Below are 13,254 nucleotides of genomic sequence, written 5' to 3'. Positions count from 1 at the left end.
TAAAGTGAAGCATGGTGGTGGCAGCATCATCCTGTGGGGATGGTTTTCAGCAGCAGGGAATGGGAAACTAGTCGAGACAAAGATGAACGGTGCAAAGTACAGTTCCTTAATGAAAACCTGCTCCAGAGTGCTCAGGACCTCAGACTGGGGCAACAGTTTACCTTCCAACAGGACAATGACCCTAAGCACACAGACAAGAAAATGCAGGAGTGGCTTCGGGACAAGTCTCTGAGTGGCATAGCCAGAGCCCGGACATGAACTCAAATTAACATCTCTGGAGAGACGTGAAAACAGCTGTGCAGAAACTCTCCCCATCCAACCTGACTGAGCTTGAGAGGATCTGCAGAGAAGAAACTCCCCAAATACAGGTATGCCAAGCTTGTAGTGTCATACCCAAGAAGACTCAAGGCTGTAATAGCTGCCAAAAGTGCTTCAACAAAGTACAGAGTAAAGGGTCTGAATACTTATGTAAATGTGATATTTCAGTTAAAAAAAAAATATATAAATTAGTTTCTGTACATTGAACAACACAGCAGCTTCTCAACATGTTTTGTTATCTCTGTATAACCAAAAACAACAAAGTTGCCTCTTTTACAGTAGGGGTCAATAGGAAAGAATGTTGGTTTTTGCCCAATTTGTGGGTGTGGTCGAGGAGAATTCCTTATTATTGTGTGAATACCTACCGGGACTATAAAAACACAACAAAACATTGACGTCCAAAGAACATTATAAGAATTAATTTAAAACATATACATTCCGTTTGCAGCATCAACCAAACTCTCTCTGTCTTCTATCTTGGTAAGTGTGTTCAGGTGTGGTGGCCGCACTTACTAATTGGCCTCAGCTGATCTTAATCAGTACTTGTTTCCTTTTGAAAGGGGGGCTGATTGAATAGACAAATGATCAGCTTTGTGTGAAATAAAAAAAAAACAGCTCAGTGGACTAATTTCGTTGATAGGTTCAAATCTCCCTGATGCCACAATAATAAAAACAATGTTTGCATCATTAATGCTCATGCAAATTAATTTCCATGTGTCCCATCTGTGCTTAGCGTTCAAAGCAGTTCATTCAAACTAAGCTAGCAGTGTTATTAAAAATCTTATTTTCAGAATGTTATTTTAATTACTTTTTAAAAAACCTATCAATTCCATTCACAGAATGTTAATAAAATCTCCCTGGAAAACTTTCAGGGAACCATAGTAAAACATTCTCAGAACCTCCCTGCAACCTAAAAATGAACGTTCTCAGAACATTTAAATAACGTTCTGTTTTACCAGTCAGGAAACGTATGGCTTCGTTCCCAGAACCAATGGGAAACCAAAAACGTACGTTCACACAACTTCCAAGGAACTAAATGTGCTAGCTGGGTGCATTGCAATTGTGTTTTTTTTTACTCACTGTAACCTAATAATAGAGAGAGCGGGAGAGAGAGAAATATAAGTGGACTTGAGTTTTTCAATTCTTTATACAGATAATACAGGTCTTTGAGGTCTTTGCCTCAAAATGGAAATAGATTTAAATCCCTTATTTCCTGAAATAGTTGGTCATTGCTAACAGTCCCACTGGACACAGACCTCAGTTCAACATCTAGTTTTAATTTACATTTGAAATCAACAACAAATGTCATTGGATTTAGATTAAAAGTTGGGTGAAATAAAATGAAATGCCCTTGTGTTGACGACTTTTTGCAAATCCATTCAGTTTTCTACGTTGATTCAACGTCATAGATTTTTGGGGGTTGAAATTATGTGGAAACAATGTTGATTCAACCAGTTTTTGCCCAGTGGGGTGTCAGTCGGAAGTGGGTCAGTGCCTCCAACGCTAATGCCCTCTCTCTTTAAGCATCTTACTGAAAGACAGCTTGTGCTTGGTTTAGTTCTGCTCACCTCCTTTGGTACCCTTTGGTTTCCTTACGTTTTTGTTGTTGTTTGAGAAGCACATCAAAAACCTATACCTCCTTTTCATGGAAATGTTTTCAACTGTAGGTTATATCTCATGACTTTTTCCTTCTGTAAATTCCCTCTCTTGAATTAGGGTTATCACATCAGACTTAATAGTTCAGACCCCACCCAACCAATTATCCCCCCTAGTGATTTGTCTATAGGTGCACAACTTCATGTTACAAAAAATTGTGCTACATCTTGCAATGCCCAAACGGCCTTGCATCGTCATGGTTGTACTGTTGATCTGTTAAATCCTGTATCCCTTTGTTGCTGTGGTCATTAGAGGATCTTCCTCTTGTGTTTGGGGGCTTTTGCTGTGACAGCTATGGAACACGGCTGTCCGTTGGAGTTGGACACACACAAGCTGCTATTCATTAACTATATTCAGAGCCACTCTCTTATTAATCCCCCTTCATCACAATGGCCAATTCAGCCAGTTAGATAACCAGCAAGCTGTGGATCTGGGAAGAAGTCTGTATGGAGTTGTGCGAAAGGGCCTCTGCTCCACACTGGCACTCTTTGATGATTGTTACCTGGATGAATAGCAGGCATTGTGGCTCTGGCACTTTACTGTTCAGACTCCGCCTTATACTGCTGCTCTTCACTGTCTGATCTAGCCCACTCTTCTTTATACAGTGTAATATACTGTGTTGAAAGTCACACTCAGTTATGTTCTTGAACCCCCATTTTCTATTGACAAAATATGTTCAACTAGCACAAATTAGTGAAAGGCTTTAAAACCTTAAGAGCCCCACATTTTGAGAGAGGGGGAGAGAGGGAGAGAGAGGGGCGGGAGAGAGGAGGCAGGCAAGAGGGGTAGCAAGAGGAGGGGTAGCGAGAGGGGGCGGGCAAGGGGGCGAGAGAAAGAGGGGGCGGGCGAGCGAGAAGGAGAGGGGGGGAGAGAGGGCGAGAGAGGAATTATAGGAACAGAAGACCTTATAATTGAAGAAATGAGCATGATTAGATAATTTGGCCCAGAAACAGAGCAGATGTTCTTAATGGGATCATTGCTATTACACTGTACTGTTATTGTGGCTGTGGACATGGTTGTTAGTCATACAGAATCATGTTAGTACATAGGGTAGTGCTGAATCCCAAATCAATGGGCAGCTGTCCAGTTCTTTCAGATCTTCAGCGTAGTCCCTAAAGGGCTAGGGCAGGTTTTGGGTTTTAGAATGGGGTTCGGTATATGTCATTCCTCTAAAACCACCCCTTGAGAAACAGGTGCCGCTCAAAGCAGTTCCACACACTCCCTTCCCCCTGGTCTGCCTGTGAGGTAATAGTCACTGTTGCTAGGGGGAATATGGGATAAGAAAGAACTCTAACATGCGGACTACACTGGGCACGCGTGTCATCAAAGGCTTGTTGATTTTATCCATCCACACCAGACACGATCAGGACACGCAGGTTTAAATATCAAAATGAACTATTTAGTTTGGGAACAGTTCGAAAAACATTAAACATTCATGGACATTTAGCTAGCTAGTTTGCCTGGGATATAAACATTGGGTTGTTATTTTACCTGAAATGCACAAGGTCCTTTTTTCCCTTGATCTTTGTAGAATTTTGACCCACTTTGAGTCACACAAAAAAAGGTGTGTTCTCTACTCCAACAATTAATCCACAAATAAAAGGGGAAACTTAGTTTGTTTCTAATGATCTCTTCTTCTGTGGACTTTTTAAGGTGCATTACCACCACCAACTGGACTGGAGTGTGGACCTCAGTTCAGCTTTCAATCTCCCACGTGGATATATGCTCCTAAAAACCAATGAGGAGATGGGAGAGGTGGGACTTGAAGCGCTTAAAACGTAAAAAATAGCACAAAGTCCTATTTTAGCGCCTAACGACGCAAACACGTGTGAGCAGTTTGGATTAAATAATTGAATAACATGCATGTGTAAATGTATTTTGCAACACTCACACACGTAACGCGAGTGGTGTGGTCAGCATGTAACTCACCCTAGAGGTGTTTCTGTGTGAGAGTTCTGAATCCTATATTTAGACTATATTGTTAATATGTAGTCTAAAATTCCATGGATTGACAGAGAATACATTTTTGGGGGGGTCACTACATAACATATACTTGGAAAAGGTCCCAGCAGAACCTATTTGTAGTTTATGAATGCTGTTATGAATGTGTAATAAACATGTTATGAACTGTTCCTGGTTCATGAACGCACATGTATGTAGTCAGAATTTTGTTATAAATGTGTATTAAGCAGTTTCAGGTCTGTTTTGCAGTATGAATATGAGATAAGTTCCAGGTCTGTTTAGTCAAAGTTGACATCCCATCTGTGTTGTCCTGTGTATGCAGTAATTTAGTATGTGACATGTTGGCGTGGCACATCGCATCACGCTCTGGATGTAGACCCCATGAAAGCACCCCTAAAGCTTGTTCACATGTGCTGACCCACCCCCTGAGTCGACACCCAGGATTCAATATGATGCTCTCAACCACTTAATATACTCTGAAGTGTCTGTGAATACAGCTAAACTACAGAAACCTGAGCTGTAGTGCTCAGAGAGTGATAGTATTTAAAGCCTCAGTGAAATTGAATTACTTTGGCTGATGCTTAGCTAACATGTAAACGATCCTACTTGTTTACATGTAGGCCGAGGCCTCAACATTTGACTTTTTAAACTACTGTAGTCTATGTAACCATTATTTGAAGTGAACTTACTGTAGCAGTGGGGGGAGGTTGAGGTTAGTGAATTTACATGTTGGTTTGCATTTCCTTCAGCATTACCACCCCCCCAAAAAGAATTCTACATCAAGCTCTTTCCTCGAGAGGACTTACAATAATACATTATATTCCATTTAGTCCTATGCCTTGCTTTTCTATAATTATATTGTTTCTAACTAATTTATTATTATTATTATTATTATTATTATTATTATATATACAGCACCAGTCAAGTTTGGACACCCCTACTCATTCCAGGGTTTTTCATTATTGTTACTCTTTTCTACATTGTAGAGTAACAGTGAGGACATCAAAACTAAGAAATAACATGTATGGAATCATATAGAAAACAAAAAAGTGTTAAACATATCAAGATGTATTTTATTTGTGTGATTTATTCAAAGTAGCCACCCTTTGCCTTGATGTCAGCTTTGCACACTCTTGGCCAGCTTTGCACACTCTTGGCCAGCTTTGCACACTCTTAGCATTCTCTCAACAAGCTTCATGAGCCTTGTTAAAAGTGAATTTATTGAATTTCTTTCCTTAATGCTTTTGAGTCATACAGTTGTGTTGTGACAAGGTAGGGGTGGTATACAGAAGATAGCCCTATTTGGTAAAAGACCAAGTCCTTATTATGGCAAGAACAGCTCAAATAAGCAAAGAGAAATAACAGTCCATCATTACTTTAAGACATGAAAGTCAGTCAATCTGGAAAATGTCAATAACTTTTAAAGTTTCTTCAAGTGCATTCGCAAAAATCATCAATCGCTATGATGAAACTGGCTCTCATGCGGACCGCCACAGGAAAGGAAGACCCAGAGTTACCTGCACCTCAGATTGCAGCCCAAATAAATGCTTCAAGTAACAGACACATTTCAACATCAACTGTTCAGAGGAGACTGGGTGAATCAGGCCTTCATGGTCGAATTGCTGCAAAGAAACCACTAGTAAAGGACACCAATAAGAAGAGACTTGCTTGGGCCAAGAAACACGAGCAATGGACATTAGAACGGTGGAAATGTGTCCTTTGGTCTGGAGTCCAAATTGTATATTTTGGGTTCCAACCGCCGTGTCTTTGAGATGCAGAGTAAGTGAACGGATGGTCTCCGCATGTGTGGTTCGCACTGCAGAGGATGGAGTTGTGATGATGTGGGTGTGCATTTCGGGTGACACTGTCGGTGATTTATTTAGAATTCAAGGCACACTTAACCAGCATGGCTACCACTGCACTCTGCAGCGATACGCCATCCCATCTGGTTTGCGCTTAGTGGGACTATCATTTGTTTTTCAAAAGGACAATGACTCAAAACACACCTCCAGTTTGTGATGGAGTACTGCGTCATATGACCTGGCCCCCACAATCCCTCAACCCAATTGAGATAGGTTGGGATGAGTTGTACTGCAGAGTGAAGGAAAAACAACCAGCAAGTGCTCAGCATATGTGGGAACTCCTTCAAGACTGTTGGAAAAGCATTCCAGGTGAAGCTGGTTGAGAGAATGCCAAGCGTGTGCAATGCTGTCAAGGCAAAGGGTGGCTACTTTGAAGAATCTAAAATCTAAAATTATATTTTGATTTGTTTAACACTTTTTTGGTTACTACATGATTCTACATGATTCCATATGTGTTACTTCATAGTTTTGATGTCGTCACTATTAATATTATACAATGTAGAAAATAGTAAAACTAAAGAAATAACCCTTGAATGAGTAGGTGTGTCCAAACTTTTGACTGTTACTGTATGGAATATTATTCAACAATACCGGAATGGTGATCGATCATTGGAGCCCATACTTGAGTACACATAACAGAGCAGGTGCCTTGGCCTCGCTGTCGCTAGATAAGCCCTGTTCTTAAAACAGTGATTTCCCAGTAAAATGCTTGAGTTTGTCTGTGACTGCTGACCTTGGGTCTGTTGATAGGGGCTGTATTTTCCCCCGTCCCTTCAGCAGCATGGTGTCAGGTGCGCTTGTCTCTCCATGGTATTTTGGTGGAAATTACGACCTCCTCTTGCAGGTGAGCCAAGTGAGCAGAGCACACACATTTGTTTTGCTATCCTTGTTCGGGAACAAGCAATTGATTCCAATTCAAAATCCTATTTTCCCTAAAGCTAACCTTAACCCTTACTCCTAACTCTACTTGTAACCCTAAACCTATCCCCTAAGCCTAACCATTTTCCTTGTAGGGACCGGCAAAATGTCCCCACTTAAGCCCTGATGGGCAATGTCTGGGAAAATGGGGGCTCTCGAGTGGCGCAGCGGTCTAAGGCACTGCATCTCAGTGCTAGAGGTGTCACTACAGACCCTGGTTTGATTCTAGGCTGTATCACAACCGACTGTGATTGGGGGTCCCATAGGGCGGCGCACAATTGGCCCAGCGTCATCCGGGGTAGGAATTTGTTCTTAACTGATTTGTCTAGTTAAATAAAAATGGAGACAACACCAGTGTGAATGGGTTTTTCTATGAGCATTACTCAAACACAGAGACGAACACACACACTAAAACCCACACACACGTAAGCTGCACAGCAGTCTGCCTGTCAATTTGGTTCATAAATCTAGGTATTGTGGAAGTGTTGGCTTTCAGACGGTGTGTGTGTGTGTGTGTGTGTGTGTGTGTGTGTGTGTGTGTGTGTGTGTCTAGAGCAGTGAATACAGGCCTCATTAGAATGCTTGTCAGGCTGTTCTTTTTCTGCCAAACTGCAGCTGCATGGGGAACAGGATGGATTTAGAGACTGTGAATAATAACTTAAGATGAAACTGAAATAAAAATATTTTTACATTTTGTTTCTATTGTTTTCATTTGTTAAATCACTATTTGGAATAGAATAACATCCTGAAACAAAATCCCAATGGGCACAGTGTTGATTCAACCAGTGTGCCCAGTGGGATGAAATTCCTTAACTCTCTCTGTAAGAACTCCAAATTGAACTCTACATGTTCAGACTGCCTATGTAACAAAGTGATGCAGGCATGAAGGTTATCTAGTGTTACAGAATAACAATCCAAACCGTATTTTACCTTGCGATGTACATCTTGACAGTATGGGGGCTATTTTTATTTCTCTGGAACATCCCCTGGGCATTCTTTCCAGGAAGTAGTCCTACTCTGCCCTTTTATCATCCTCAGTCTGTTCCAGGAAGCAGAACCACACAGAGCTGAACAGTGTATTTCTCAAACCAGTCCTTGGGGACCCCTAGCTATTCAACATATTTTATACATATTCCAAATATACACTCTAGACCACCTAATTCAACTGGTCAAGGGCTTGGTGATTAGCTTAGTTGACTGTTTGACTAGTGCTGGTATAAATCAGATATGTGGCTAGAGGTCACCGTGGACTGGTCAGAGAACAGTGTTTTAATGTGGCAGGTGATTATAGGGCTGTGGTATCTAGTTCAACTCATGATATGATTTTAAGAAGTTAAGTGTCAAAGGCTTTTATTGGCAATTAAATTAAGTTGATGCAAAGAGACAATATTTGAAGTGTTGACCCTTCTTTTTCAAGACCTCTGTAAACCGCCCTGGCATGCTGTCAATTACCTTCTGGACCACATCCTGACTGATGGCAGCCCATTCTTGCATAATCAATGCTTGGAGTTTGTCAGAATTAGTTGGTTTTTGTTTGTACACCCGCCTCTTGAGGATTGACCACAGATTTACAATGGGATTAAGGTCTGGGGAGTTTCCTGGCCATGGACCCAAAATATCGATGTTTTGTTCCCCGAGCCACTTATTTATCACTTTTGCCTTATGGCAAGGTGCTCCATCATGCTGGAAAAGGCATTGTTCATCACCAAACTGTTCCTGGATGGTTGGGAGAAGTTGCTGTCAGAGGATGTGTTGGTACCATTCTTTATTCATGGCTGTGTTCTTAGGCAAAATTGTGAGTGAGCCCACTCCCTTGGCTGAGAAGCAACCCCACACATGAATGGTCTCAGGATGCTTTACTGCCATGACACAGGACTGATGGTAGCGCTCACCTTGTCTTCTCCGGACAAGCTTATTTCCGGATGCCCCAAACAATCGGAAAGGGGATTCATCAGAGAAAATGACTTAAGCCCAGTCCTTAGCAGTCCAATCCCTGTACCTTTAGCAGAATATCAGTCTGTCCCTGATGTTTTTCCTGGAGAGAAGTGGCTTCTTTGTTGCCCTTCTTGACACCAGGCCATCCTCCAAAAGTCTTCGCCTCACTGTGTGTGCATATGCACTCACACCTGCCTGCTGCCATTCCTGAGCAAGCTCTGTACTGGTGGTGCCCCGATCCCGCAGCTGAATCAACTTTAGGAGACGGGCATGGCTCTTACTGGACTTTCTTGGGCTCCCTGAAGCCTTCTTCACAACAATTGAACCGCTCTCCTTGAAGTTCTTGATGATCCGATACATGGTTGATTTAGGTGCAATCTTACTGGCAGCAATATCCTTGCCTGTGAAGCCCTTTTTGTGCAAAGCAATGATGACGGCACGTGTTTCCTTGCAGGTATCCATGGTTGGCAGAGGAAGAACAATGATTCCAAGCACCACCCTCCTTTTGAAGCTTCCAGTCTGTTATTTGAACTCAATCAGCATGACAGAGTGATCTCCAGCCTTGTCCTCGTCAACACTCACACCTGTGTTTAATGAGAGAATCACTGACATTATGTCAGCTGGTCCTTTTGTGGCAGGGCTGAAATGTTGGGATTCAGTTCATTTGCATGGCAAAGAGGGACTTTGCAATTCATCTGATCACTCTTCATAACATTCTGGAGTATATGCAAATTGCCATCATACAAACTGAGGCAGCAGACTTTGTGAATATTAATATTTGTGTCATTCTCAACTTTTGTTCACGCCTGTACTGTTCAGTTGCCGTCATTCTAAATAATAATTTGTTTTTAACTGACTTGCCTAGTTAAATAAAGGTTGAATAAAATAAAATCAATTCTATGAATAGGCTTCACCTGCAATGCTTTTCCAACAGTTTTGAAGGAGTTCCCACATATGCTGAGCACTTTTTGGCTGCTTTTCCTTTCACTCTGCCTTCCAACTCATCCCAAACCATCTCAATTGGGTTGAGGTCGGGTGATTGTGGAGGCCATCTGATGCAGCACTCCCTCACTCTCCTTATTGACCAAATAGCCCTTACACAGCCTGGAGATGTGTGTGTGTGTGTGTGTGTGTGTGTGGTCTCACGCACACATGCAGACACACTTGTAGGAATAAATGCATGCACGCTTGAACACGCACACACATACACAGTAATAGAGAGAGATAGTCAGTGTTGACAATGTAGAAGGAGAAAGAGTGTTGACAATGTCTCCCAGAAAGGTAGGGGTTAAGTCCGACTCCCTCGCTCTTATGTTGTAGAGGGAAGGAGGGTGACATTTAATTCTGGCAGATAGAGAGGGGACAGGTGTACAATGCGTTCGGAAAGTATTCAGACCCCTTGACTTTCAGTTGTACAACTGAATGCATTCAACTGAAATGTGTCTTCCGCATTTTAACCCAACTCCTCTGAATCAGAGAGGTGCGGGGTCTGCCTTGAGTTTCATCCATGTCATCGGTGCCCTGGGAACAGTGGGTTAACTGCCTAGCTCAGGGGCAGAATGACAGAGTTTTACCTTGTCAGCTCGGAATATCACATTTGCATACGTATTCAGACCCTTTACTCAGTACTTTGTTGAAGCACCTTTGGCAGCGATTACAGCCTTGAGTCTTCTTTGGTATGACGCTACAAGCTTGGCACACCTGTATTTGGGGAGTTTCTCCCCTTCTTCTCTGCAGATCCTCTCAAGCTCTGTCAGTTTGGATGGGGAACGTCGCTGCACAAATATTTTCAGGTCTCTCCAGAGATGTTAGATCGGGTTCAAGTCCGGGCTCTGGCTGGGCCACTCAAGGACATTCAGAGACTTGTCCCGAAGCCACTCCTGTGTTGTCTTGGCTGTGTGCTTAGGGTAGTTGTCCTGTAGGAAACTTCCCCACAGCATAATGCTGCCACCGCCATGCTTCACCGTAGGGATGGTGCCAGGTTTCCTCCATACGTGACACTTGGCATTCAGGCCAAAGAGTCCTATCTTGGTTTCATCAGACCAGAGAATTTTGACAAACTCCAAGTGGGCTGTCATGTGCCTTTTACTGAGGAGTGGCTTCCGTTTGACCACTCTACCATAAAGGCCTGATAGGTGGAGTGCTGCAGAGATGATTGTCCTTCTGCAAGGTTCTTCCATCACCACAGAGAAACTATTTTGCTCTGTCAGAGTGAAGATCTGGTTCTTGTTCACTTCCCTGACCAAGGCCCTTCTCCCCCAATTACTCAGTATGGCCGTGTGGCCAGCTCTAGGAAAAGTCTTGGTGGTTCCAAACTTCTTTCATTTAAGAATGATGGAGACAACTGTGTTTTTGGTCATTCAATGCTGCAGAGTTCTACAGACAATTTCTTTGACCTCATGGCTTGGTTTTTGCTCTGACATGCACTGTCAACTGTGGGACCTTATATAGACAGGTGTGTGCCTTTCCAAATCATGTCCAAACAATTGAATTTACCACAGGTGGACTAAAAATCAAGTTGTAGAAACATCTCAAGGATGATCAATGGAAACAGAATGCACCTGAGCTCAATTTCGAGTCTCATGGGAAATGGTCTGAATACTTATGTAAATAATGTTTTTCTGAAAACATAAAACATAAAAAACTGTATTCACTTTGTCAATATGGGGTATTGTGTGTAGAGTGATGAGGGGAAAAAATATTTAATCAAATTTAGAATAAGTCATTAATATAACAAAAGTTGAAAAAGTCGAGGGGTCTGAATCCTTTCCAAATGCACTGTGTGTGTGTGTTTGGCAGATTGTGTGTGTGTGGTAGAGCAAAAGGATGTGTGTGTGTGTGTGTGTGGTAGAGGAAAAGGATGTGTGTGGAAAGGGGAGGGGGTGGAAGGAGAGGAGCACTGACTGACAGTTTGAAAAGAAGTGTCCTAATCTGTCATTCTGCTTCAGTATTGGAAGGTGACTGTCGTTGTGATTCTCTTTCTCTCTGTCTCTTTCTCTCTCCTCTCTAGATAAGTTATTTGGGAAGCGGCTGCTGCAGGCTGGGCGGTACATAATGTCTCATAAATCCTGGATGAAGACCGTGCCCACTGAGAACTGTGACATCCTCATGACTTTCTCAGGTGTCTCTTTGTTTTTTGTTTACTTACATGTTTGCATGGCCATCCAGGACTTTGAAAAGCAGAAGTACGCAGAAGTCATTTTTCATGTTGGTCTCTGTGGCCTGACTTTATGAATGGTGATAATGTAATAGAAACATTAGCCATCCCAGTACATAGATATGCTGTGCTACTCTTCTCAGTCATTACTGGAACATAATGCTCATTAGACAACACGCACTCATCGCTCCAGGCCAGTGTGAAAGTAATGATACTAATATGGGTTATTTACTCATCTGAGTTTAATTAAAAACAGTGTTTCTGTGTTGGTTTATGTGGAACAATTTCACAGTAAAACTGATAGTAAAAAATATCTTGAAGGTTGGAATTTTCATTTTCATTTTCATAAACCGTTATTATGATGATGATGTAACCAAATAATTGTATTTTTTTTAAACATGCATGTACTGTATGTGTTTCATCTCCATTCTATTTCTTTCCTGTGACAGACCAGACAGATGACCACACGTTGCTATGGCTACTGAACCACCTGCGTCTGGGCATTCCGGAACTCAACATCCAGATCCGACATCACAAACGCACCCGCGTCCATGCCTTCTTCGTCACAGCAACCTATGAGAAGTAAGAGGGGCCATTAGCATGGCCAGCTAATGTACAGTATAGACAATGACATTGCGTGCTGCAGTATGAATTAATTGTCATTATTATTGTTAGCATCTAAATGGATCCGGGGATAGAGGGTAGTTACCGAGTCTTTAGTAAACCTGTTTGAATTAGTGTCTTGACTGATCACAAATAGAACATTTCCTACATCAACAGCAGAAGGTTAGTTAGTGTATTAGCAATACTAGTGTGGCCTCCCGTTGCTGTATTAAAACCACTGCTAAGAGATCTGGACCTAGGATTGCACAATTTTGGTAACTATCCCCAAATTCCCTGGGTTTCCAGAAATCCTGGTTGGAGGATTCCCAGATTACCTCCTTCATTTCTCATTATTCCAGGAATGTTCCAACCAGGATTTCTGGAAAACCAGGGAATTTGGGGAAAGTTACAGGAATTTCATTGTAGAATGTTGGAAGGACTTACATTCTACAATAGCTTCAACTCTTTCTAAACACTGTACTGTACATCATACTATTATGCTGTATCTTACCTCTCTGGGTAAATACCAGGGGATTTAGAGATGACTCTGGGTAAATACTCAACAACCAAAGTAAGAGCACAGCGGGCATTAGCCACACTACCCCACAATGCAGTTCACTCTGTGTTAGAGGATGTCTGCTGTGCTGACTGACTGCTGTGCTGACTGATCTGTTTTCAAGGGCTCTTGACTATCCTATCCCGAGAGTTTTAAGGGTGGCTTTCACCTCTTAACAAGTGAACGGAGTAGAGAGAAAGAGAGAGAGCTTTCTGTAAGTGTGTCAGTGTGCGTTACTCAAGGCAGATGGCTGTACCAGCATGTGTGCGCACACAATCTCACATACA

General features: G+C 42.2%; 1 protein-coding gene across 2 annotated transcripts in view; it reads left to right on the top strand.

Moving 5' to 3' along the window:
- Positions 1-13,254, top strand: part of LOC110521841 (anoctamin-8) — a 59,844-nt gene that overhangs the window by 13,936 nt on the left and 32,654 nt on the right. For both annotated transcript variants that reach the window (XM_021599754.2, XM_021599755.2), the window contains exons 2-3: positions 11,662-11,772; positions 12,258-12,390. In XM_021599754.2, coding sequence (XP_021455429.2) covers positions 11,662-11,772; positions 12,258-12,390 — 244 coding nt within the window. The remainder of the gene's footprint in view (positions 1-11,661; positions 11,773-12,257; positions 12,391-13,254) is intronic.

This window comes from Oncorhynchus mykiss, chromosome 30 (assembly GCF_013265735.2).
Source record: "Oncorhynchus mykiss isolate Arlee chromosome 30, USDA_OmykA_1.1, whole genome shotgun sequence".
NCBI classification, from domain to species: domain Eukaryota; kingdom Metazoa; phylum Chordata; class Actinopteri; order Salmoniformes; family Salmonidae; genus Oncorhynchus; species Oncorhynchus mykiss.
The sequence above is the reverse complement of the archived record's forward strand: the minus strand, read 5'-3'. Positions and strand labels throughout refer to the sequence as shown.